The sequence below is a fragment of the Cheilinus undulatus genome, linkage group 8 (assembly GCF_018320785.1).
Source record: "Cheilinus undulatus linkage group 8, ASM1832078v1, whole genome shotgun sequence".
Lineage (NCBI taxonomy): Eukaryota > Metazoa > Chordata > Actinopteri > Labriformes > Labridae > Cheilinus > Cheilinus undulatus.
Genome location: NC_054872.1, coordinates 38,991,612 through 39,017,185, shown reverse-complemented (window position 1 = coordinate 39,017,185; position 25,574 = coordinate 38,991,612). Strand labels below are relative to the sequence as shown.

Below are 25,574 nucleotides of genomic sequence, written 5' to 3'. Positions count from 1 at the left end.
GCAGTGCTGGTCCGTACTCATCACTTTGTTTCATTGTTTTAATCGAGAGCTTCCTTGCAGAGGAACTTCAAATTTTATGTGTTTAACCAAAGTGTGTTGAAAAGAAGAAATCAAAAAATTAAATTCACTAATTGTGGACCTTAATTGCATTGAAATTCATGCATTAATACTGGCAGTCCTGCTAAAAATCAACTCTGAGAAGGTACTGAATAAAAAAGGTGACTTTTGGCTTTCTGTTTGTGAGGTTATATTTTCAGTGGTGTTTAAAATCTGAAGTATGACTGCTGGATTTCTTTACTCATTGTTTTTATTTTTTTATACATTGAACTAAGTATTTCTGCCTTCTAAAGGACAAAAAAGACTATTCAGGTCACTTTGCACTGTGTATTGTAAGTATTCAAGATGAAATCAGGCCTTTAATGAGAGCAGAGTACTGGGCTGTCTCCACCCACACAAAGAGTCAGCAGTGACCATCGAACGGGGCTTTTGGGTGTTCCCTTATTGCTTTGTTTACACCCTGCAGCATGGTGGTGTTCTGGTAACTATGGGATCAACAGCAATAAGAGGCTGTAAATCATAAACACCTTTAAGTCATAAAGAGTGATAAAGACATGGAGAGACAGACGATAATGACTAATGGCACGGACAGTGTGCCGCCTGACTGTGACTGTGTTTAAAAGTGTGTTTGTTGTGCCGCAAACAGTTATCACTTCTGACCATACCTTATTAATGCGGCACCTCGGATCATTAAAACAGACTAGACATTATCTAATCTAATTTTGGTCGTCTGTTTATCCTCAGCACCATTATGTCTTTAGTCTCCTCTCCACAGGCCCATCTTTAATCTGTAAGTCCAGCAAGCAGCTATTTGAGCTTTAAACTATAATCAGCTAATGTTTTCTTAATTTCTGGCCTTTGTGGCCTAATTATTTGGGCCTCCAGGAAGTTTGGAGTAAATAGATGTAATCACTCCTCATCAGTTATTACTGTTACTTCATGGTGCATTACAGATGCAAAGACAAAGTGAGCAACAGGGGATGTTTGGATTGACAAAATAAATGACGGGAAATGGACGGTATTTTCACTAGAGCTTCATTATTTTCATAGATGATTGATCAAGCTCCAATGGTCTTCCCTAGTTTTTGTCTCAATTAAAAGTATAAAATAAAACAATACTTTCTCAATAATATCATTGCAAATCCCAAATTAACAACCAAATTAAAAACAAATAGGTAAAAGAATCCTTTGAGCAACTTAAATATGCAGATTTTTTTGCCTCAATGACAAAAATGTTCTGTATTTTTCTTTTTTCCCAATATACTTTTATATTTATTTAGGTATGACTTTAGAAACGCTGTGCTAATTCTCCAGAGTCAACTTTAAGCAGAACAAAACCAGTTTGATAAAACTTTAATGCCACTTGAGGTCCAAATCTTGTGACGCAGCATGCCGGCTTCAAATCCGTTTCTGTTATTAGAGGAATTCTTTGGAAGGTGTGTTTCAAGATTCACGTGTAAGTTGAGTCACAATTCTAAACTTGAAATGTGAGTACTTTTCATGGCCACTCCCACAGCTCCACAGCAGAAACAAACAAACTATTTACAGACTTGTATGGCCACCTCTAACGTAAGTGTTGTTTATATAGCAGGTTTTACACTACTGAGGTGCCCTTGAGTGATATTTTTAGCCCCTTCATACTCCAGAGACCTTGGATGGTATATGACCATGACCTCTGACATCTTAAACTAATATTGTTCTCTTTCTAACCAACTTTCTATTAAAGATCAAATCAATTTTTGCAAATGTATGCAGCCCCACTCCTTAGTCAGTCACACTGAATATCAATGCTAAATCAAATAATGCACAATAAGTATGCAGATCAGGAATGGAACTGTTGTCCTCAGGCATAATATCCATTATCTGAGATTAAGGGAGAAGTATGCTTTGACGGTTTAAGTGCAAGCTAAGATGGTGGTGTACAGAGACACTCAGGTAAATGGCTTCTTACAGCTGACAACATTTGTTGAGATACTCAGAAGAGGCCCCACTTATAGGGACAACTAGCAGAATGGCAAACTGATTCAAAGTGACTATTTTAAAGCATCTAGAACAAAGGGCTAACTTTTCATTTCTTAAAGCTCCTGTGAGAAACTTTCAGTTTACATTGGCATTGGCACCCCCTTGTGGATAGTGCACTGCACTGGAGGTTATGTGTTACAAACTACACCGCTTTCCACATTATTATGCAAATGACATTTTTCTCTTATTTTCCTAAATATTGCAAATGACAGTCAGAGTATTTTTCAAGTCATCAGCCATTAGAGTATAATTCAAATGTTTTTAAACAAACTTCGTAATGAAAGCCATTATTTTTTGAAAAATAAAAACCTCAAAATGCACTGTTCCACATTATTAAGCAGGCCAGAGGTTTCAAGCAATATGGGAAAGAAAAAGGATCTCTCTGCTGCTGAAAAGTGTCAAATAGTGTAATGCCTTTGACAAGGTATGAAAACATTAGATATTTCATGAAAAATGAATCGTGATCATCGCACTGTGAAGAAATTTGTGGCTGATTCAGAGCACAGATGGGTTTGTGTAGAAAAAGGCATAATGGGGAAGTTTTCTGACGGACAAATTCATCAGATTAAGAGAGCAGATGCTAAAATGCCATTACAAAGCAGCAAACAGGTATTTGAAGCTGCTGGTGCCTCTGGAGTCCCACCAACCTCAAGGTGTAGGATCCTCCAGAGGCTTGCAGTTGTGTATAAACCTACTATTCAGTTGCCCTATCCAATGCTCACAAGCAGAAACAGTTGCTGTGGGCCCAGAAATACATGGAGACTCATTTTCAAACAGTCTTGTTGACTGATGAGTGCTGTGCAACCCTGGATGGTCCAGATGGAGGAGTAGTGGATGGTTGGTGGATGGCCACCATGTCTCAACAAGGCTGTGACGTCAGCAAGGAGGTGGCGGAGTCGTGTTCTGGGCCGGATTCATGAGGATAGAGCCGGTAGGCCCCTTTAGGGTCCCTGAAGGTGTGAAAATGACCTCAGCAAAGTATATAGACTTTCTGACTGACCACTTTCTTCCATGGTACAAAAAGAAGAATAATGCCTTCAGTAGCAAAATTATCTTCATGCATGACAATGCACCATCTCATGCTGCAAAGAATACCTCTGTGTTTTTGGCTGCTATGGGCATAAAAGGAGAGAAACTCATGGTGTGGCCCCATCCTCCCCTGACCTCAACCCTATTGAGAACCTTTGGAGCATCCTCAAGCTAAAGATCTATGAGGGTGGGAGGCAGTTCATATCAAAACTGTCGTTCTGGAAGGCTGTTCTGACATCCTGCAAAGAAATTCAAGCAGAAACTCTCCAAAAACTTGCAAGTTCAATGGATGCAAGAATTGTGAAGGTGATATTAAAGAAGGGCTCCTATGTTAACATGAAACTTGGCCTGTTAAGATTTTTTTGATTGAAATAGCTTTTGATTTCAGTAAATATGACCTCCTAATGCTGCAAATTTAACAAATGACCATTTTCAGTTCTTTACAAACTATAAAATCTTTTAAAACTCACTGTGCATAATAATGTGGAACAGTGCATTTTGAGGTTTTTATTTTAAAAAAATGGTTATCATCATGAAGTTTGTTCAAAAACATTTGAATTATGCTCTAATGGCTGATGACTTGAAAAATATTCTGTCATTTGCATTGATATTTAGGAAAATAAGAGAAAAATGTCATTTGCATAATGATGTGGAAAGGGGTATAGTATGTCAGAGTACTTGGATTAATGTAATGTAACACGTAAGTTTCACAGTTCAAGTAATCTGTTCTTAGTTACTTAGTTCCCTTTTTTGTCATCAAAAAAATAAAAAGCAAGAAAGATGCATCTGCACTGTTTCTGTTTCTCTCCTACCTGTTGGCACATAACTGTGTATGAGCAGAGCATAGACACAGCTGTGACGCTACATGCCCATAGCTGGTGAGATGAAGGAAGGGACGATGTCAAGATATGGAAGTATCCCCATTATGCTGAATTTTGGGATGAAATGGACATTCATAAGCTATAGACATGTTGCATCACACAGCCTGTACGTAATGCACACAGCAAGTACTGTACACCTTTGCTCAGTTTGTTTTTAGTCTGTGAACATATTAAAGCCCTTGTAAAGGTTATCACATCTGCTGTTCTATTATTAGGGCTGCAGTGTGACAGATTAAGAGTTGACACATTCAACACATTGACACAGCTAACGTGAAAATAGAGAGCCTAGTTAAAGAAGAGTACTAATTTCTTTTCTCAATAGGCATTGTAGTAATGTAATGAGTCACTTACTTAGAAAGGCTGTTTCAGCAACATGCTATAACCATAGACTGTATAAAGCACTGGAGGACATAGTCTAAAGTAAAGTTAACCCTTGGTTTCTGATGCAGACTTGAGGCTTAGTGATGATGGTCACCATATTCAAGATGCTGTGTCAAACTAACTTTTGCACATGCAACAGGCAGAGGTGAATCTGTGGTGGGCCTACAGCCTCCTGGCAGCTACAATACCTCAACACTGTCTGTACCCGTCAGTCAGATGCAGCTGGCCTCAAGTGACACCTATCTAAAGTTTCAACAAAAGGATTTAACAAATAGCAACTGATGCCCATTCCAGTTGCAAAGCAATCTGCCAATCCATCCAATCATCAGTTGTACTGTCGCTGCAGAGATTAGCTCAGATAGCTATAATATAGCAGCAGTTTTATCAGGACTGGGTCCTATTTCTTCCATCCATCCATTTTCTATACTGTTTATCCCTTTGGGGGTCACAGGGAGGCTGAAGCCTATCCCACTGGACAAGAGGTAGGATACACCCTGGACTGGTCGCCAGTCAATCACAGGGCTGACATATAGAGACAGACAACCAGGCACACTCACATTCACACCTACGACCAATTTGGAGGCACCAATTAACCTAACAAGCATGTCATGTCTTTTGGTACAAACTGCACAGAAAGGCCCTGATGGGTAAGCGAACAAGGGAGCTTCTTGCTGTGAGGCAATAGCGCTAACCCCTGCGCCACCAAGCAGCCCTCCCATTTCTTTATTTTTTAAAAAAGCAAAAAGCCACATGAAGACTATTCCACTATTTATAACCTATGGCAGAGCCTGTCTGTCAAGCTCAGGTTGCTATGGAAGCTGTGCATGCTTACTACCTAACACTGATTGGCCATAAATTAATGTGCCAAACAGAGGGTTCGGCCAATCATCTTTCCAGAAACTGGATCTTTATGACGTTTCCTCTCTCATTTTTTGAAATGCATTTTCTACTCAAATGATGTCCAGTTGTTGAATCACAATCCTGTAAATATAAATACCACTGGGGGAGAGTCACAAAAGTGTTGCTTTAACAAGATAAGAGGTCCTGTTTGGTTAAGTATTTTTTGTTGGATTAGTTTAGAATTATTATCCATAGTTTTTTCTTTTCTTTTTTTTTCATTTTAAAGGGAGACAGTTTTTATTTATTCTGGACCCCCCTGGGTATGGACTTGTTTTTTGTTCTTTCGTTGACCTTTACAGGGAAGGTTGAGATAAAGCATCCTTGTAAGATGAAAACAACACTGACAACACTAAAAAAGCATATCATATTCATAAACAACTTGTGTAAATGAGGAATATGTTCCTAAAGCAGCAGTTTGAAAGATTCATATCTTATTTTGCCCAAGAGACACCTTAAGCCTCCATTCCTATAGGTGTCACTGTAGTCGGACATCCCCCTCCCCTTCTACTCTACTCCTCCTCCTCCTCCCATCCACCAAACCTCCGCGAAAGGGTGTGCGTTTTGAAGGTTGTATGAAGCTAAACACCATAACAGAAAGAAGCACTCTCCACTTGGCTTGAAAACCCAGGACAAGCCTTAAGAAGCTGGGGTGGAGCACACCCCTGGTCTTCCCCCCATCCTCCCCCCCCCGAGCGGAGAACCCTATCAAGGTCCTGTCCTCCCGGGTACACGATGAAAATGCGGCATACGCGGACACCAACATCCAAAAGTTGAGATAGATACGGTACACGGCAAAATGCAATGTGGCAGCTTCGTTGCATCTCTTCAAGGTCAGTATCTGAGCACCGCCGCCTCACGGACGAGTATCTTGGGCAGTGAGGAGGAAGACGAGGCGTGGAGGGGATGCCGCTGTGTCTCGCTCGCCTCCAGCATCAACAGTGACATCTTTCACCTACGGGGGTATTGATAGTCACCGACGCAGAAACTTGTGAAACACCGCAGCTTAAACAAATAGAGAAGTGTCCCACATACAACACTATTATCCCCGCTGCTGAGGAAATAAACTCTCTAGCATTTTGACATTTCCTGCTTCCTAACAACGGACGGCCTGTGTCGTGTGGACTGTTTACCTGTACTACAAAAGGACACCCAACTCAAGCTAGCTGACGTTACTTTACAGAATGGATGCCCGGTTCGGTTCAAGCTAGCCGAACCGACCGTTAAGATTAGAATGTTCTACGGGTGGTTCAACGTTGCGAAGTTGTAACCGTAATAGCTCCACTCAACTTCCTTGAACTCGCTGACTTGAAATAACTTGGGTATTTTCAACCAGCATCTCCTAAAGTTGTTTTTTTTTTTTGTACATCAAAATGCATTCGGGGACAGGTTCACACAGCCCGGCTGGTATCGGGAAGAGTTTACCAGAGCGGGGGCTTCTCCTGCTGATGGTGTTGGTGTTCCTGGAGGGCTCCGTTCTTCCTCTCGGAGCTGCCAGCTCTCCGGATATCAGCCATCAGGCAAATGTAGTCAATCACAAAGTGGCGGACGAGGGACATAACTCAACTAAAAAGGCCTTCCCTGTGCTCGACCTCGACTACCATCACATACAGACCCCCTTTGAGATTTCATTATGGGTGCTGCTCGCCTCTTTAATGAAATTAGGTGAGTATCTTGTGGATATGTATAGCTGCTTTAGCGCTGGAGTTTTCCAGGAAATGCTAGCTGAGTGTTAGGTTATGTGGCCTCTATTACAGGTGTAGTTAGCAGGTATGCCCTGATGAAGCCAGCTGTTGCACTTTATCAAAACAAACAGGTGTTAAGTAGAGTCCTGTGGTACTAGAGCAAGGCTTACCATTATGGATCAAAATCTATTTCTATATATTTTTTTTACCATAGCTGACAATGATACACATGATAAGAATATGGTGACTTTCCTCAGTAAAGAAACGATCTATGGTTTTCACTGTACCAGAATTATATTTCTTGACTTAATTCTTTAAAATGTGAAGTGTATAATATTAAGCCTAGTAGGCATTTAATAGAACAAACTTGTTAAAAATAATAACTATAGTGTTTATATTTAGGCCCATCTAAATTTGTGTTTAAACACCTGAATATATAAAATTGTTTAATCATTTATAAACTTAAAGCAAATCTTTTATTCATACATGGGAAGGGTCCCCTTCATGGACTCCATCATCTGGATTTTTTCTACAGAAGGAGCAGAGGCCCTTACATATAACAGATGAGCATTTTTTTTAGTATCACTGTTTGCATAGCTTACCATCAGAGAAGTGAGCATTGCAGTCTAGAATCTGTTAGATGTTGGTAATGTTCCCAGTTTTACACACTGCACTTTTGCATTAATGAATACATACACTCACACATATATTTATATAGTGTAAATATTGGTAAATGGACTTGAGCTTGTATAGCGCTTTTCTAGTCATGTGACTACTCAAAGCCTTTTTTTTTACACCGCAGGTCACTCATTCCCATTCACACCCTCCACATTCACACACTGATGGCAGAGGTTGCTATGGAGAATTGACCATCACTATCATGTAATCCCATTCATATGCATCCATATACATTACACACCACTGATAAATCAGTGGGAGCAAATTGAGGTTAAATGTCTTGCCCAAGGACACATCGACATGTTGTGACTGCAGGAGCTGGGGATCCAACAGTAGGCAGTTGGACTACCGACCTGGGCCACGGTCACCCCATCAAACCTGTTTGATAGCAGGGTAAATAGACAGACACCCAAAATGTTTTTAATGATTGAAAACTGCAGACAAAGTCTTGAATGTGTTTAAATTGTGCAAAAACATAGGTAACAATTGCAAATTTTGAGAAAGTCAAAATTTTCTGCACACTTACCATGAGCTTCACATAATACATCTCCATTGTAATAGGCAGTAGCAAAAAGTACTGAATGAGTACTATGAGCTTCAGTCATATTTTTACCAATAGAGAGAGAGAGAGCAATATCTTAATTCCACAAAGATGCTGGCAACATTTAGAAATGTGAGTGAAACTGGCTAGGAGCAAGTGTTTCCTTTTTTTTGATAAATAAAAGCAATAAATTATCCAACACTACTAGGTGTCTCAGACTCCTGTTTTTGTTGGTATCAGTGTCGGGTATCAGTACCACATGATTTGGGTTATATTATAAATGCTCCTGGATTAGATGAAAAATTAAAGTGACAGCTTCCCAATGGATTATTTTAGTAAGCTAAGTAGTAGCTGTTAGAGGTAAACTGTTACTGGTTATAACTTAGTGGTGTAGTGGTGCCAGCAGAACTCTTAATTAAACCTCCACATTTTTTAAAGATTATTTTTTGGGCTTTTTTGCCCAAAGGATAGCTGAAGAGAAACAGGAAATATAGGGAGAATGTGGGAAGACATACACCAAACAGCTCAAAGACCGGGGATAAATCCAGTGACCAGTGCATCGAGAACTACAACCCACTCTACCCACTGAGCTAAACCAGTGCCTGTCCTTTCTTAAGCAGCCCATTCAGCGAAGGAGTACCACCCAGTGTCAAAGCCATATTGCATTAAGTTTGCTTAAAGGGCCTTGAGTATTTGCAAATTGTCATTTTCTTCTGTCACTTCGGCGAGTAAAGATCATTATGAAATTAACAGCTAAAGACAAAGCAGATTTTACCATCAACACTTACCCATAGACAACACGCTTGTGCATTTTGAGTGACATATTCCATTAGTGCTGGGGGTAATGGGTTACAAATCATTGCACAGGTTTATTCATGTTGCTTAAGTGGGTACACACTAGGCCTGAACGATTTGGGCAAGTAATCGAGTAGCATTTTTTCCCCTATATTGTGATTTAATATGCAATTATTTTAAGTTCCTACGTAGCTCTAAAAAAACAAGCAATAATTCATACTATATAAACCTATTAATCAGCAGAGAAAGCACTTGATAATTGTCTTGATTCAGCTTACTGTATGTACATCAAGCTTCTTACAGGCCTGCAATGACTGGCTGAAAGTTAAAAGCCTGTGACAGATCATCTGTTGCAAGGTTGACCTTTTGCCTTTCTCTGTTCACCAATTACAGGCGACCTGGTATGCTGATATTATCCTATATTTTATGCTCTGACTACCTTAATTCTATTATTGAGTCAGAGGCAAATCTATTTACCAGTCGTGCAGATTACTCATCAGAACTGTCGGCCTCGTGGAGAGGGTCTTCTGGTGCCGTACTGTCTTGTTGCTACAGTGGTGACTAAGCAGCTTGATGCAGCAGTATGGATTTTAGGCAGCAACTATGATGTGGCAAGATTTGGACACAGGGGAATCTCCTCTGCTGTCTCACTTATATGTATGTCAACACATTCTTGCAGCATTGTGATGACAGATATTTCAATAAGTAACCGGCAAATCTTAGCAGAGCCATTTCATAATTTTCTGTCAGGATGAAACCCTTCAATCAAAATTGTCACTTTCCTCTGTTGCTTATGTGTCTTTTGTTGCTCCTCAGCTCTCTTCTCTCCTCTTTTTACTGTCCTGCCTCAGCCCCTCCTTGCTTTATGCTTCAGAAGACTGCTTTTGTTGTCCCCCCCGCTGTATATTTTCTCAGAGCCAGCAGCTTGTCAGAAGCCCGCGACGTCAGGAGGCCTGACTGAGCAGCCGCCTGTAGACAGGATTGGATACTTACTCACTGTGTTGGCAAGGTGCCCAGGGTCTTATGAGAGAGGACAGCCAGAGAGGGACCACCTGGCTCGAGTGGCTTTCAGTTAGTATGCAGCTCAAGGGCATGGTTTGAAAAATGAGGAATAAGGAGACAGAAAGAAATGATGGAAGTGTAAAAGCAGAAAAGAGGCAGATTTAAGTGAGGTGGCAGCAGAAGCAGCAGTAGCAGACAGTGTTGACCTTAAGCCCCTGATTATCCCCCGACTGCTGAAAATGGGTAATGGGTAATTCAATGTGTCTGCTGCTGCTACACTGCTCATCCTTGGACCAGTGTCTGATTCATGTTCATAGCAATCCTAATGGCTTATGAGCCTGGAAAAATGTCCACGGCCCATTTATCTATCAGGCAACCTTGCCTCTGTGCATGTTGGCTCTCTGCCCTTATTTTTAACCCTAGTATTTTTCTTTCTTGAATTGATTATACAGTGCAAAAGGCTGTTATTTAAATCAAAGTTTAGGGGATGTTATTTCTCTGAGAATATGTTCTAAGTGGAAACGACAATATTCATGAGATATCCTCTATTTTAGCTACTGTAACTAAGCTGCATACCAGCATCACATTGAAATACCAGTTCTTTTTCAACCAATGCAACACTGTCATTGACACTGGAAAGCTTGTGCATGGTCATCATAAAGTTGTGCTGCTTTTTTGACCCCATATTTAGAGGTGGCTGTAATTGAGAATATCTGTCTTGTTTTAATTAGGAATAATCAGTGCTATCTAGCTTGGAATCTTAATGACTTTGTCCTACATTCATTTAGTGAATGTTGGAAAGGAAGTCATAAACAAGACTTCGCCTGCAGTTAAACAATGATGATAACAATGTAGTAAAGGGTTGTAATGTTTATAGCTAAATCAAACCGCACAGACTTAAAGAATGAGCTTCCTGGGAGGTCAGACCTGAAAATATTTCATAGTAATCTATGAGTCGGCGAGATGACACACCTCCTGTTACTTAGTGTTTGAGTCTATGAAGCCCCTCCCTCTGATGAATCCTTGTAGCATGTCTGACAAGTCCAGTTAGTCTCACTTCCCATTTATTATTCACAACTGGGCAAACAATTTACAGGGAGATGGTGTGTGTTACCTCAGTGTGACACTCCATGAAAACCTATCACCATTCCACACTGAGCTGCTGTTGTCTGAGTGCATCATTTGTCAGTGTAGGAGCTGGACTGTGACTTAAATCGGCTTTACAAAGTCAAGATGATATAAATATGGTTTTTTATCTGTTTTGATGCAAAAATATGGCTCAGGTCAAAAAGACTGAATATAAAAACATAATTTATTGCCCTAAGAGACTGTTCGATTAGATTTTGGGGGTCACTCATAAAGTGATATAATGTTATCTTCACAAATGATCCGGCCCAATGCAACACAAAGCAGTTGTAAAGTGATATATGTAATAAACCAGGCAGACTTCTCATAGTGTGCTGGATTATACAAAATGGAAAGTATGTGATACAGCTAGAGAAATATTACAGCCTAAACATGCTGCTCTTGCAGAAATTCAGTCACGACCATGCTCTCAGCAGTGCACCATTTTTATTACTGTTTGTGGAGAATGTTCAAATAAAGAGCTGCACTGGTTGCTATCTGGAAAGACATGTTTATTTTAACCAGGCTTTGGTGTATACATGTGAAGCATAAAAGACTTCCTGCTATTCCCTTTTTCACGCTCTTCAAGCATTGATGGTGAATAGAAGAAGCAAAGAGGAAGTTCAGATAAAAGCTATCAAGCTCATCTTAATTTGTGTTTTTACAGTTCAAATTCTTTTAAATGTCTTTGGAGATCCTGTATTTAGTGTTAATCTTTGTATTTTTGTTTTCCAACTCATTGTGTGTTGTCTTTGCACTTTTTGTTGAATCCTCCCTGAGGACAAATAACTATCAGTTTAGATAGCAGGAAGCGTGACGTTAGTGGAAGTGCGTTAGACTTGCATGCTTATTCATTCGTGGGTCATCACAGGATCAAGCAGGTCAGGAGGTTTTAAGGGAAGCACAAGATGAACTGTGAGTTTTAGTACATAATATGAAATTTTGCCCTGATAAGTTTCCCTCTGTCTCTCTGTAGAACCCAAAGGTTGGGCTGCTCCATTACAGCAAAATGATAATCAAGATTATTTTAGTGATATTGGGATTAGGATTGGATAGTAGTACCACTCCCAAGGGTGTTAAAAAATATCAATGGTATTGCTTGGATTAACATCAGGAAAAAGTCAGCTTTGTAATTTACCCATGCTTATAAGAAATGCCTCAAAGTGTGTGTCCATTTCCATCAGCAGCATCACTGCCTGTGCTTGAAGATGCTGTAAAAGTAATAACAGAACTCCTGTTTATTAGGTAAGGCTAATTTATCAACAAATAAACTGGCTAAAAAAGACACACTGTTTAGACATGCTTATGCCTGTTGTAATGCAAACTATGGTAATTTATGGTTTAAAGACTCCTTAATTCTCCTTTCTGGGGCAAGTCAGGAATTAAATGTAAGTTTCAGCCATGGAGGTCAGGTATATTAATACAGATGTGCAGGACATAGCCAAAGGTTTATGTTGTAAGAGCAAGAAAGAGTAAAAGAGAGACTGTCCTAATGTATCTCTGCTTATCCTATCTTTTTTTAGAGTTGGTAAAAGACACATTTCCTCAAAAAATTGAATGGCAGAAGCACAGTCTACTCACCACAGAATGCTTGTCAGCAAGTGCTTGGCCTGAACTGCCTCATGTCCAATGTGACTTTAATCACATGACCATAATACCACACACTGTGGGAAAATCTGGATGCTTCCCAATCCTGATTGAGATCATGATCATTTATATCATATCACATTATGCATGAACTTCAAGTGATTACATACATTTGTTGTGTTGCTTTTTAGGGCAGCCATAACCATTATTTTGCATTGTACCAGGTCTGACTATCCAAGACCAGTGGTTTCATATGGCTGGGGTCATTTTACCTTTTTTGCTTACCATTGGCCACCTGTTTGTCATATTCTTTAGCTCTCTCACATTCAAGCTAACCCAAGTATGTGATGTGGCTCCCACTGCTCCTCACTTAAATTAAAGTGAGAGCTGTTGAGTGGGAGAGTGTGCTCCATTTACCACACATGACGGCCTGTGGTTAAGATAAGTGCAACACGGCATGCAGAAGAGTAATTATTAAATCTCAAAAACCTTGTTTTCACAATCATGTGAAGCCAAAATTGTAGTTGAAATTGATACTAATTAACTGCCCATATTCTGAAAGTACAATTGAATATGGCCCACATTGAAACATGAATCTTGTGCTTGACTATATTGTATTTCTTATTGTCAGCACTAGATGTTGCTGCTGTGTTTATGCTGCAAACAAACATTTAACAAGAAGAATTTTTTGATGTGCTTTTTATGACCAAATTGAGACAATCATGTTAGTGGTAAACATTGACAGCAAAACAATATCAGCATGATGAATAAGGACAAAAGGATTATGACAGCAAATAGCAGCATGAATCATGCTTCTTTGCTTCGCTGTCTGCTTCATCTCAGGTTCCAATTTAAAAAGCATATCACACTAATCATCTTCAACCACCATCACTCCTGTAGTTTGTCAGCTTTGTGCAGTTTGCTGTTATTTGTGTCTGAATGTGGAGATGAGTCATCAACATCCCCCCTCTCTGTTTTACCAACTTTAATTCACTAGAGATGGAGTATGTTAAAGTGACTCAGCCATGTTTACATTTTTCTGTAAGGTTTCGACAGCCATGTTGTAGGATAAGTTCTAGCACATTCAGTAACTCAAACATGCATAGAGTGATCATCTGTTAATGTTCAATACTGTGTAACCTGGTTTTATCCAGACACAATCAAACTCTATTGTTGTAGTTATTTGCTTAGTTTTTGTGCCACTTTCTTCTGTTCTTTCACCCGATGAACTGCAGACCTGTTGGTTGTTGTAATTACCAGACAGTAATCTGCAATTTTAAATCAAGAGTCAAACTGCTAAGTCTAATTTTCTGGGAACCACTATGTCTTGATTAACCCTATTTCAGGAATGCTTTAGTTGTCTATCTTGATTTTTTTCTGAGTAAAGGGCTCTCCCAGAGACCTGCCCTTTCTGTCAGGGATTGCTTTATCTTCAGCAAACAATCGATACCAGACATTATCAGTATCTCCAGGCTGACTCACAGACCACTTGTATTATTCTTCAACCTTCCCAGTACCCTCTGTTGCAGACTATTTTAAAATAATTCCTGAATTTCCTTGATGAAATTGAGTCTCAAAGCAGTGTTCCAGACTTATTATTAGATTTTAGCATAGAACAGAGTCTGACCACATTTGGATAAGACAGACAACTCTCTGAGTAATTTAAATGAATACAGTTGTTATGGAGTCCAAAGTTGCAGGATTTGGCAAACCCATAGAGAATTATGGGCCATTAGTATTGTCCTTATCTCTCTTGTGGGAATAAATCCAGATACATCATCAGAAACACACTCTTGGCAGAGCTTCAGTCAGTGTGTCATAAGATAAAAGCATCTTATCTTTAATGATTTGTTATTCATCTTAAGGCAAAGCACAAAGGTTATATTTAAGAAAGACAATGCATACAATACGGCTCATCTTGATAACGGTTGTGCCTGACTCAGAGGTCCTGAATTGTGTAGCCCATTTTACATAGATTTTTTTTATTTTTGAACAGTTGTTTAAGCCATAATAAAATGGATCGCTGCAGATTCAATTGATTGCAGCTTAAAACTTGTGTAAAAGCCCCAGACAGGCTGACAGAGACGCTTTGCAAAATGAGTACACTCGCTGCATGTTACTGTTATTGCAAACATCAGTCTTGGAGAGAGAAGTATACATGTTTTAACTGTTTATTGTGCTGCACATTAAGTACACAGACACAAACAGGTGATGTTAGGCTTGTTACCTGGCTGATCATTAGTGTCAGGGGGAAATGCGCATGGACTGAACTCTGACTGAGCTGTTGTCTTTCACAAATCACTCTAATATGCTAATGGTTGCATCAGTTATGTCTCATGTGTGCACTACAACAGCGCATGCATTTAAACTGGTAAAGACGGTGTTGCAAAAATCCATTCTGTGGCAGAAATTTTACCAGTGACTGTACAGAAACCTGTTTACCTCCCACCACTGGGGATCATCCATTAATGTACCCGTAGATTTCCATTATTAACTGTTTTAGCCAACTCTTGTCTTGCACAAAAAGCTCAAGGAAAGGCAGTGATTTGCACTGTACAGTTGTAAAACTTGTTAAGAACAAGCCCTGAATCACTCTTAATGTTAGATTCTTGACCTCACTATTATTTATTATTTATTCATTTGATTTTATTTAACCAGGAAAACCTCACTGAGATCAATAGTCTCATTTACAAGAGTGTCCTGGCCAAGAAAGGCAGCACAATGAACAGAGTTACAGACATGAAATATAACAGTTATAAACACAGATCAAACAAATCCTGAATCACAGAGCACAAATTTATTGGTCAAAACATCTACAACTTGAAGCATCATCCTTCAATGCCTTCAATCTACTTTTAAAAAGATTTAAAGAGACCAGCTCCCCAAGACAAAGAATCTCCTGCAGTAGATTCCAGGCTGCAGGAGTGGCGTACCTGAAACTCCATTAACATCTGTGTCTCTGGCCAGTTAAGCACGTTTATTTATACATAGAGAAACCAATGAATGTGTCATCAGCCAATGTCTGCAACAATTTTTTCAATATTTCTCTCTTTTGTGCTAGCTCATGCCTGCAGATTTTGTTGCTAGTGGTGTACAATTAGTCACCTGGCAACAGCACACAGTTCTCGATGGTGTGTACTGAGTACCAGGCTGTGCTGACACTCAATACACATTCAAGAAGCGAACAAGTGTTCCCCTTTGCTGGGTTTTAATAACCTTGGTGCATTTAGGCTCTCAGGAGTGAGTGCTGTAAGGACACAGCGTCTGTCATTATTGACAAGCAGCCAGGATGAACAGCCTTATCTCATAGTAAAAGAATCCTTCCCTGTTAATCTACAAATGTTTTTTCATTCATGAAGTACACGTGCTGTTTATCTCCTTCAGACATATGCCATGCACTTCTACTCATACCCTGTGAGTTCTTCTTTGTACTTCCCTGTCCTACTTTGGCTTATCTTATCTACAGAGGTTAGACTCTTAACATGATGAGTACTGAGGCTGTAATTGGAGTCATGCAGAAGAGATTTTAGAATGTGTGAACTGTCACCACTTAGCCCTGGTTGGACTTTTCAGGCTCCGCTGAGCCCTTTTGTCCCCAGGTCCTGGACCTGCTGGGAGATTTTTACATTTAGAGTGGTCAGTATTGATGCAGAAATGGCTTTTTGTCTCATTCTGTTTCCTGCTTGTCCAGCATGCACAGTCTTTACTTGTCCCTCCTGGTCACCCATGAATGATACTGGGTCATTTTGAGAGTCATTATTGCAGCCAGTGTTTAGTTTGTCACTGCTGGAGGCAGCTGCAGTAATGCGTCCAGTCCATCCAGTTGTGACCTTTCCTGAAGGACCTCTGTACTGACAGTGATTGAAGTTTTTTGTAATTGCTGTCTTTGTAGAGGTTGGTCATTTCTACTGTTGAGGTGTTTTCTGACAAATTATTGAAAAAATCATTTCAGTGAGCTTTAAATGCCAATACATCAGTATGGATCAATTAAATAGGCATTTGATAAATGACTCAGTATCGTCCATGGAGAGTGAGCATATCAATGTCTGTCGCCATCTTTAAGCCCCTATAGTAGTCTTTTTACTGTCTATGAAACACACTGATAGTTATTTATGATGTACAAAAGCAAATGAGAGATATTTCTGTAGAGTGTTTCTTCTGTGCCTTAACCTTTGACCCAGGGTAAGTACCAAATAAAATAGATTACTACATGCTAAGGGAGCAGCCTTTTTATCTTTTATGTTTTTGCACAGCAGATATTCACAATGAGGGATGTATTTGACTGTTGAAAGTGAAAATTAGATTTTTGTCTGGAAAAACTACCTATAAATATAAAGTACAAGAACAGTGAAGGAATAAGAGGCACTACTTTCTCTACAGGGGGCCAGAATTGACAGACTGCACAACATTAGCAAGTACTGAGATTGCAATATCTTTCCTTCCTGGAATAAATATTGCAATACAGGAAAGACCTGAAAAAATGTTTTTTTTTCATGTACATTTTTAGCCTGCATGATATTAGAACATTGAGTGTGGTTTGTTACTCAGGCCTGCAGAGCTCCTCTATTGTCCTCAAGCCAGATAAAGGGAAACGAGTCTTGAAGAGTCTTGTACTGAGCTAAGAGGCTAGTTGAGCCAACTTGAAATATAAATAAAAAATCCTAATTTAGTGAAAAAATGTTTTTAATAGAAACAGTGGTATACTCCAACCGTGTAAACCTTGTGGGGGGAGTGAATGTGTAATTCATGAACAATCCTGTGCTCTTTTATGTCAGCTGTGGTAGCTAGCTCCTGTTTGATTGCCGGTTTAATTTCCTCTGTCCTTTTTTGTTATTAAATCCACATTTAAAAGGCCAAACTGGTTCAAATGAGCAACAGTCCACCGTCTGTGCTTGGGTGCAGGGACTTTCAGAAAGACATTTGGAGGATTGAGGATTTGAAGGTTTTGTCCGTCACAATCATAGAAGTTCATTCAGAGCACTGCCGAAGCCAGTCAGGAGAAGTGCAATACTGATTTTTTTTTTTTTTTTTTTTTTTACAAAGAACAGCTTCCAGTGTGGTTCTTTGCTCTTCTTTTAATACAGAAATATCTTCCAGTCCTGATAAACCTGCCGCTATGACTACATTCTGGCTAAACTTGTCACTATTTGCCATTGTTGACCAGCATGCAGTGAAACTAAATCCCTCTTTTAGACACTGCCTTGTTCTCCTACAATGACTCTGACTGGTCCAGTTATTCTCTGATTGGGAACAATAGTATCAGCTTGAAGCTTTAAAAGAAGGATCTACATGATGAGAGGCATGGCCAATCCTATCAGCTTTGCAAGGCTAATATTACTAGGGATGGATTGTTTTTCATAAGATGATACAAATGTGAAATAAAATGTTGGTTATTTTTAGTAAGCTGGGCCAATGTCATCTATAAATAAAGATATGTTACTGTATCAGCAAAAGTTGTTCAAAGGATCCATATGATCTGATAATACCTCATACAATCTGGATATAGTGAGTTGCTCTGTATTATTCCACACATCCTTTTTAGACTGTGTAATAATGATTAATTCCCATATTTGTAGCTGAACTGTTTAGATGGTACTTTATGGTGCTGAAAAGAGTTCTAATTTCCGTCCATTAGTCCTGCTGGTTTCAGATCATCTTTTATCAGAGTGAAATATTATAAGACTCTCACAATGTAAGGTCTTGATGTGCTTTGGCAGTTTTGATGTGTCAGTACTTTCAATGTTTTCATGTGTTGTTTTTATCGCTTGATTAAGTTTTGAATGCCAGGTCATTGTAACCTTTTTATGGATCATAAATTATAGAGAGAAAGCTGTGAGCCTGAAGTCCCCTTGCTCAAGTTCATTACTTAATGTCACATGGAAGAAGACTTAATACAAGGGATCATGGGAGTCCTTGTTCTCTAATAATAACCCTTCTTGGTTTCCCATATCACCATGTGGATGTAGTTTAGCTTGTTTCTGTTTACTGGAGCTTTAAAACGTGCATTACTGATCATGAGTATAAGACATTTGACCAGAAAGTCCCCTCGCTTGAGATGAATTGCTCTTCAGTTTACCAAAAAGTCAGGCTGCAGAGTGAATGACAGGAGATATGCAGAAGTTTTTGTTGAAGCAGGCCTCTCTTTCAGGTATAAATGTTTTGGTCTACATACTTATGAATCCCTGTCTACCACTTGGAAGTACTCCCTATGGGCTCTGCTGAAAATAAACATGTGTTTTGAGTCAAGTTAACTCATTTAAATGAAGCAGTAAAGGGCATTCCTTTCTCTGTGATTTTCCAAGCACATGCTGTAAACATGAGACTCAGCTCTTTCTAGCAGGCCTTTGCAGCCTTTTTTGACTTCTTCAGTGCATCCATTCAGCCTGGTATCATACATAGGTGTTATGTTTGCTCAGAAATGTAGAGCATAAGCCCCTTCGAGGTCTGACTTGTGAAAGTAAATAAACTTTATTTGCAGAGCTTGTTTCTTGAATTTTAGAATACCTTGTTGTGTGTCCTGCCATCTGTATCCATCATTTAGCATGCAACAGGTTCAACATGTTTGTCTTGTACTTAAGAAAATACTGAAACATAACTTAGGTATCCCACATGCAAACATGAGATGTTCATTGATTAAAATTGGCAACAGGTGACCTGTTTGCAGTCTCTAAGAAAAATCAGAAGTTGGTCTCTAAACCCATTAGTTATGTTTGAAAAAAGTTGATGTTTTATCACTAAGATTCCTTAACATGACCCCACCCCCTAGTGCTGCAATGATATAAAAACACTGAGTGCTTTAGCATGTTCAGTTCTTGCTCAATTGTAAGTTTCAGTCTGCAGTTTTTACAACTAGCCTTGCCCTCACTCTGCAAGTGCATCTTGCCTGCAAGCCAGAATTTGGATAAATTAAATTGCAGTTTTTGACAGCTGACTGAGGCATATCTGTACTGTGAGTGGACGTTATTCAAGCTCATTTGAAAGGTACATCCACAGCATTCCAGAGCAGAGATTATTCTTTATTATTTTGCAACTTAATTTAACATACTTGGTGATTTTTTTTGATGAATAAAACTTGGCAGGGGCCTTCATAACAGCACAGGGGTTAGCACTATTGCCTCAAAGAGAAGATTCCTGGGTCAAATCCCAGTCAGGCAGGGCCTGTCTGTGTGGAGCTTGCAGGTTCTCCCCATGCACTCATGGGCAGGGATGGAAAGTCACTGATTACATTTACTTGAATTACTGTAATTGAGTAGTTTTTTTGATACTTGTACACTTTGAGTACTTTTTGAAATCATTACTTTTACTTCTACTTTAGTAAATTCTAACCAGAGTAACTGTACTTCAGAAAAATGGTTAGATGTGTTTGAATGTTGCCTGTTGTATAGTGGGGTTCTTTTGCTCATGTTGGATTGTTGTTGTTTTGATGTTAGGTACATTTGCACCATGAGTGAAGGATCCACTGAGTTAGAGTCCCTGCCTATGACTTAAGGTTTTCCTAATATATATGCTGTATTCTTCATCCGTATGCATTACCTTGCTGTGAGGTTGACTCTTGGCTTTGTTCTGTCCAGAGGAGACCCACCTTACCCTGGATCTTACAGAGTTACTGCAGCTCTTTCCATCCATGCATCCATTTTCTATACCGCTTATTCCATTCAGGGTCGCGGGGGGGCTGGAGCCTATACCAGCTGTCATCGGGCGAGAGGTGGGGTATACCATGGACTGGTCACCAGTCAATCTCAGGGCTGACATATAGAGACAGAGAACCAGGCATGCTCACATTCACACCTACGGGCAATTTAGAGTCACCAATTAACCTAATGAGCATGTTTTTGGTGGTGGGAGCAGCTCTTTCATATTGTAAAATTATTTACCACTTTCAAAAGTTTAGTTCAACTAAATATAGTGTGGACCAGTATAGACACTATTCAAGTATTACATTTAACTCTTTATAATCTTAATTAACACTGTTAATTTTGTTGTGTATTTTACTTTAATGTAGAAATGAAACTTTACATAAACAGCCTGGTTGGAGATCTATTCTCTTGTTTTTCTTGCCAGTAAGAAAAGATAAGATTTTAATGAAGAATTCCTCAGTAGCTACTCAGTACTTAAATTCAGCTAAAAATTAAATACTTAAATACCACTGGCTCCGTCCCACAGACCAAAGACATGTTTGTTGGTGTTTTTGGTGACTTTAAATTGAGTTTGAGTTTGTGTATGACTGGTTGGTTGTCTCTATATGCCAGCCTTGTGATTGACTGGTGACCAGTCCAGGGAGTATCCCACTTCCCACCCGATGACAGCTGGAATCAGCTTCAGGATAGCTGATAAGATTTCCAGTTTCACTGACTGCCATTGCTCACCAGCATGCTGTTAAACTAACCCGTAGCTGCTGCCTCATTCTCCTCAAAGGATGCGAACTGGTCCAGGCATTCTCAGATCAGGCACACATGTTTCAGCTTGACACTTTGTGACGGATCTGCTTGATGACAGACATGTAATCAGGCAAGTCCATCAGCTTTGCAAAGCTACGTTTGAAGCTCATGGCACATGATGTTGCACATCTTGCACAATCATTGAAAACACCTTTTGTTATTACAGTTTAAAAATTCACTGTATTGGCTGCCTTATCTGTAATAAGAATTTTAGTATTTGATTAAAACAAGTTGATGAAAAATAGAAAACTCTCCTTTACAGGCAGCTATTCAAAACAATGTCACTTATATCAATCCTTGGAAAGGTCTACCTACTGTAATCTGTCATCTTGGGAGCAATTAGCTGGCCTCTTGTGGGCCTTTCAGTCCCCCACACTGAACAGAGGCATCTGTAATGTGGTCACCTTTAATTATGTTGTCTGCAGGGGGTTTAAACGCATTAAATGGCGCTGCTTTCTCAACCGTAATATTAAAGGCTTTGGTGATAAAGATGGATGCTTTCCTATGAAGAAGTATTGTGCTTTGGATAGTCTCAGACTGGGCTGTGGAATTTACATCCTGCTTGCTACGTAAACTTTCCGAGGGAGACGCGTAAGGTTTCCGTTTACTGTGTTTCCAACAGCTATGACAGAATATCTTTGTTAACCTGACAAGCCTCCTCAGAGTCGTGGGTGGTTTTTGTTTTCTAATAAAGTTCTTTGGAAATGGAGGGGTGCCCAACCTCTTACATGTCAGTGTGGGAAAACTAGGTCTCTGCAGACTTTTTAAGAGAAAGCCTTCTTCACTGTCTCTCCTCAGAGCTCTGGAGCATACAGCTGTATAACCTACACACTCACACTTGTTGAGTTGTACACTAATACTGTTGTCTTTACCCCTTTCCCCTTCCTCAGATGTCCTGTATTCTCACAAAACATTTAAAGGCTCATTTTCCCATGCTACAAAGACAAAGCCTCACAACTTCAAAAGGCAAAATGAGAATAAGATATTATTTCAGAGCATGTTGAACAGAAATAAATTCTGATTTACTTATGTGCATTTGTGCAACATCTGGTAATTATATAACAGACTGTGCAATCTGCTAACATGTGAACATTAATAAGCCACTTGCAAACTGGAGCAGGCCTAAGCTGTTCACCTTCCTGCTCCTACGCTCTTGGCTCAAGACCCCCCCCCCCAGTTAATGTGCCAGATTGTCCCTGCACCATCATCCGTTCCTTGTTATGCTTGTTGAAAGTGTTTAATGTGCTGCTGTGTCTGCTCTGATTCAATCTTTGAACAGCACCATGGGCTAGTGTTCTATGTGAAAGTGTCTTACAAAATTGAAGCCAAAATTATAGGGGTGGGTGGACTGCAAATGGCCATGCACTAGCTGATGCTTGGGGGGAGTATGAAAAACAGCTTGACATGGCTTAATTAACCCGTCAATCCCTCTCTTTCTGTCTCTAATAGAAACACCCACATCAACTGCAAACTCAAGGCTTTATTGTGCCATGGATGGGAACATTAATCCCCTATGGAGCATGTATAAAACTTGGGTTTTGTTTTTTATGTTCTTGTTCCGTTTAGAACTACAGGTGCATCTAAAAACTGGAAGGCCACGAAAAATGTAGTTTTTTCCCCTGTGGTTTAATTTAAGAAGTAAAACATCCAGTTTCATCATTACATAGGAAAATCTTTCAAGACCTTTTTTTGTTTTAAGCTTGATGATTGAGCTTACAGCTTACAAAAATATTAAAAAACCAAACGAACAAAAAATCAGTATCTCAAAAGTTTACGACATCACAAAACACCAGTCCACAAAAAGATTACATAGAAATGCTGACCTTCTGAAAATATAATATATATTAATATGTTTTGGCATGTAGTGAATAAGCCAGTGGCACTGCTGGGGTCTTATGAAGCCCCTGTTGCTCTGATAGCGGCCTTCAGCTCTTCTGTATTGTTGAGTCTGATGTCTCTCATCTCCCTCCTGGCATTTCCCTAGAGATTCTAGCACAGTAAAACCATGGTCAGTGAACCAGTTTTTGGTAGTTTTGGCTCCACTGTGGGCAGGTATTAAGTCCTGCTGGAAAAGGAAATCAGTGTCTCCATAAAGCTTCTCAGCAGATGGAAAAATGAAGTGCTCTAAAATCTCCTGGTTGACGGTTGACAGCACTGACTCCGGACTCAGTGGACCAACACCAGCAGATGACATGGTACCCCCAAATCATCACTGACTGTGGAATTCCACACAAGATTTCGAGTCCCATGATTTCTGTGGTTCTATGATTTTCCTCCAGACTCTGGGGCCTAATACAGGACCACTGAGGAACAATCTAGTTCTTTTTCTCTTTAGCCCAGGTGAGAAGCTTATGATGTTGCCTGTGGTTCAGGATTGGCCTGACGCTGAGAACACTGCACTTACAGCACATTTCCTGTCCGTGTGGTGGCTCTTAATCCACTGACACCAGACTCAGTCCACTCTTTGTGAAGCTCTCCTAAGTTCTTGAATCTGCCTTGTGTGACAGCCCTCTGAAGGCTGAGCACATCTCTACACTTTTCCTTTACAGTCAACTCTCCATGATTATGTTTTGATACAGTACTCTGAGAACAGCCTGCCTCTACAGCAGTGACCTTCTGTGGCTTACCCTTTTTGTGGAGGGTGTCAGTGATTGTCTTCTGGAGATTTGTTGAGTCAGCAGTCTTCCCTGAGATTGTGGTTGTGTGAACTGAACCAGAGAACAGGAAACTTTGCAAATTAGACTTTTCCCTAATATTGTAATATTCTGAGATAGTGGAATTTTAGATTTTCATGAGCTGTAATCATCAAGATTAAAACAAAAAAGTCTTAGAATATTTCACTTTGTATGAGATGAATTATGGAAGTATAACTTTCTGAAGTAAATCACAGAGAAAAAAGAACGTTTTCATGATATTGTGACTTTTTTGATGCACCTTCGTATGCTAATATTGTCCTCTCCAGAAACAGCTCATAAAACTGCAGCTGTAAATACACTGAAGAGGCATAATTGTGTACGCTGCTGCCAGCGTTTGCTTGCTTTGATAACATGTAATCATGCTATTTTATGTTTACTCAGTGATGGCATCTAACCTGCGTGTAAGCGTGTAGCACTGTGTGGTTCATGTTTCTCTGCGTTCATTTATGTCATCAGTAGGTGCAGTGCCATGACATATTTGCATGCTGCTGTAGTTTACAGTAAATATAGCCAGAGGAGCCTTCATACTCTTGGCCACATACTCTTCTTTGAAGTCTTTGTTTACTATTTCTGAACAGGCTGCAGTTGTCATGCCACTTCACTGTGTTTACAGTATGTGTCCTTGTCTGTGTTTAGATGTCAAGCTTCACAGCAGCTCAAGCTGATGGTATCCTTTTAGAGACAAACGTCAGCCTCTTTAGGTCAAGTCTCATCAGTGTTGTCATGGTCGGGCTGTAAAGTCTCGCTGCTTATTGAGCTCTGGTAGCATAAACACTGCATGTGCTGAAACATGAGTCCCATACAGCCTCAAGCAACAGCAGATAATTGCAAAAGGTTATTTCAATTATGTGGAGCTCATCCAAGATTGGATTAGTAGGTAGATGTGAGCAGGACAAACAGAGGCATTAAGATTCTCCGCCTGAGTTTTTGTAAGTTTTGGCTTTTGCAGGCTTGTGGCATTCATGCATTTCAAATCGAAACCTTGGCTGTTTGTCATGTGAGGTTGGTCTACAATAGATGTTTTGCATACTATTTCCATTTTTTCCTTGAGAATTCAAAGGCCATAACGTTAGCAATATGTCGCACCAGTGACTACGCAGCATACTAAGCACCTCTCATTTTTTTTCTTCTTATCAGTGTCAAAATCAAAGACACCTCTTTGATTATATCTTGACAAAACCACAACGTTTTTTTCTAAATTTAGATAGAAGCCCAAACAATAAATGAAGGCATGCGAGCTCTGACATGTTTGGACAGCCTAGGCACAAATTCAAAGTTTAAACCCCTTTTGTTTCCCTTGCAAACATGAACTCTCTATGAAAGTGTTCCTCGTGCTGGTGTATTCTAATATGTGAAAACTTCTTGCAATTTAAGGTTATTATTATCGGAGAGACTTCTGAACCAAGAAGGTAGCTGCTGAACCCAAAGAATTTCTTATCTAGGTGATGCTAACACTCACCAAAGTGTAGTATGTCACTTCTGATTGCTCTTTTAATGATGTGTTAGCAAACGCTCAGGCAGATGGGTACAGTACAGTGGGTAAGAAGCACACAAAGACAAAGATACTACCAAGACTTCCAGAATTGACTGTTTATTAAGATGGATGGGGTAACAACTGCAGTGAAGCCAAAAGATTGAGAGCTACTCCTATCCAGCTGCAGAATCGACCATTAACTCGTGCGTTCTCCATATTAACTAACGGGACATAGTAGGGATGGGTACCTTTCACATTTGTGCCAATACAGAACCAATGCCTGGTA

General features: G+C 39.7%; 1 protein-coding gene across 1 annotated transcript in view; it reads left to right on the top strand.

Annotated features, from left to right (window-relative positions):
* Positions 1–5,879: 5,879 nt before the first annotated feature.
* slc9a1a (solute carrier family 9 member A1a) overlaps positions 5,880–25,574 on the top strand; it is a 60,748-nt gene continuing 41,053 nt past the window's right edge. The window contains exon 1 of the mRNA XM_041792817.1: positions 5,880–6,932. Within this exon, the coding sequence (XP_041648751.1) occupies positions 6,641–6,932 (292 nt within the window). The 5' untranslated portion in view covers positions 5,880–6,640. The remainder of the gene's footprint in view (positions 6,933–25,574) is intronic.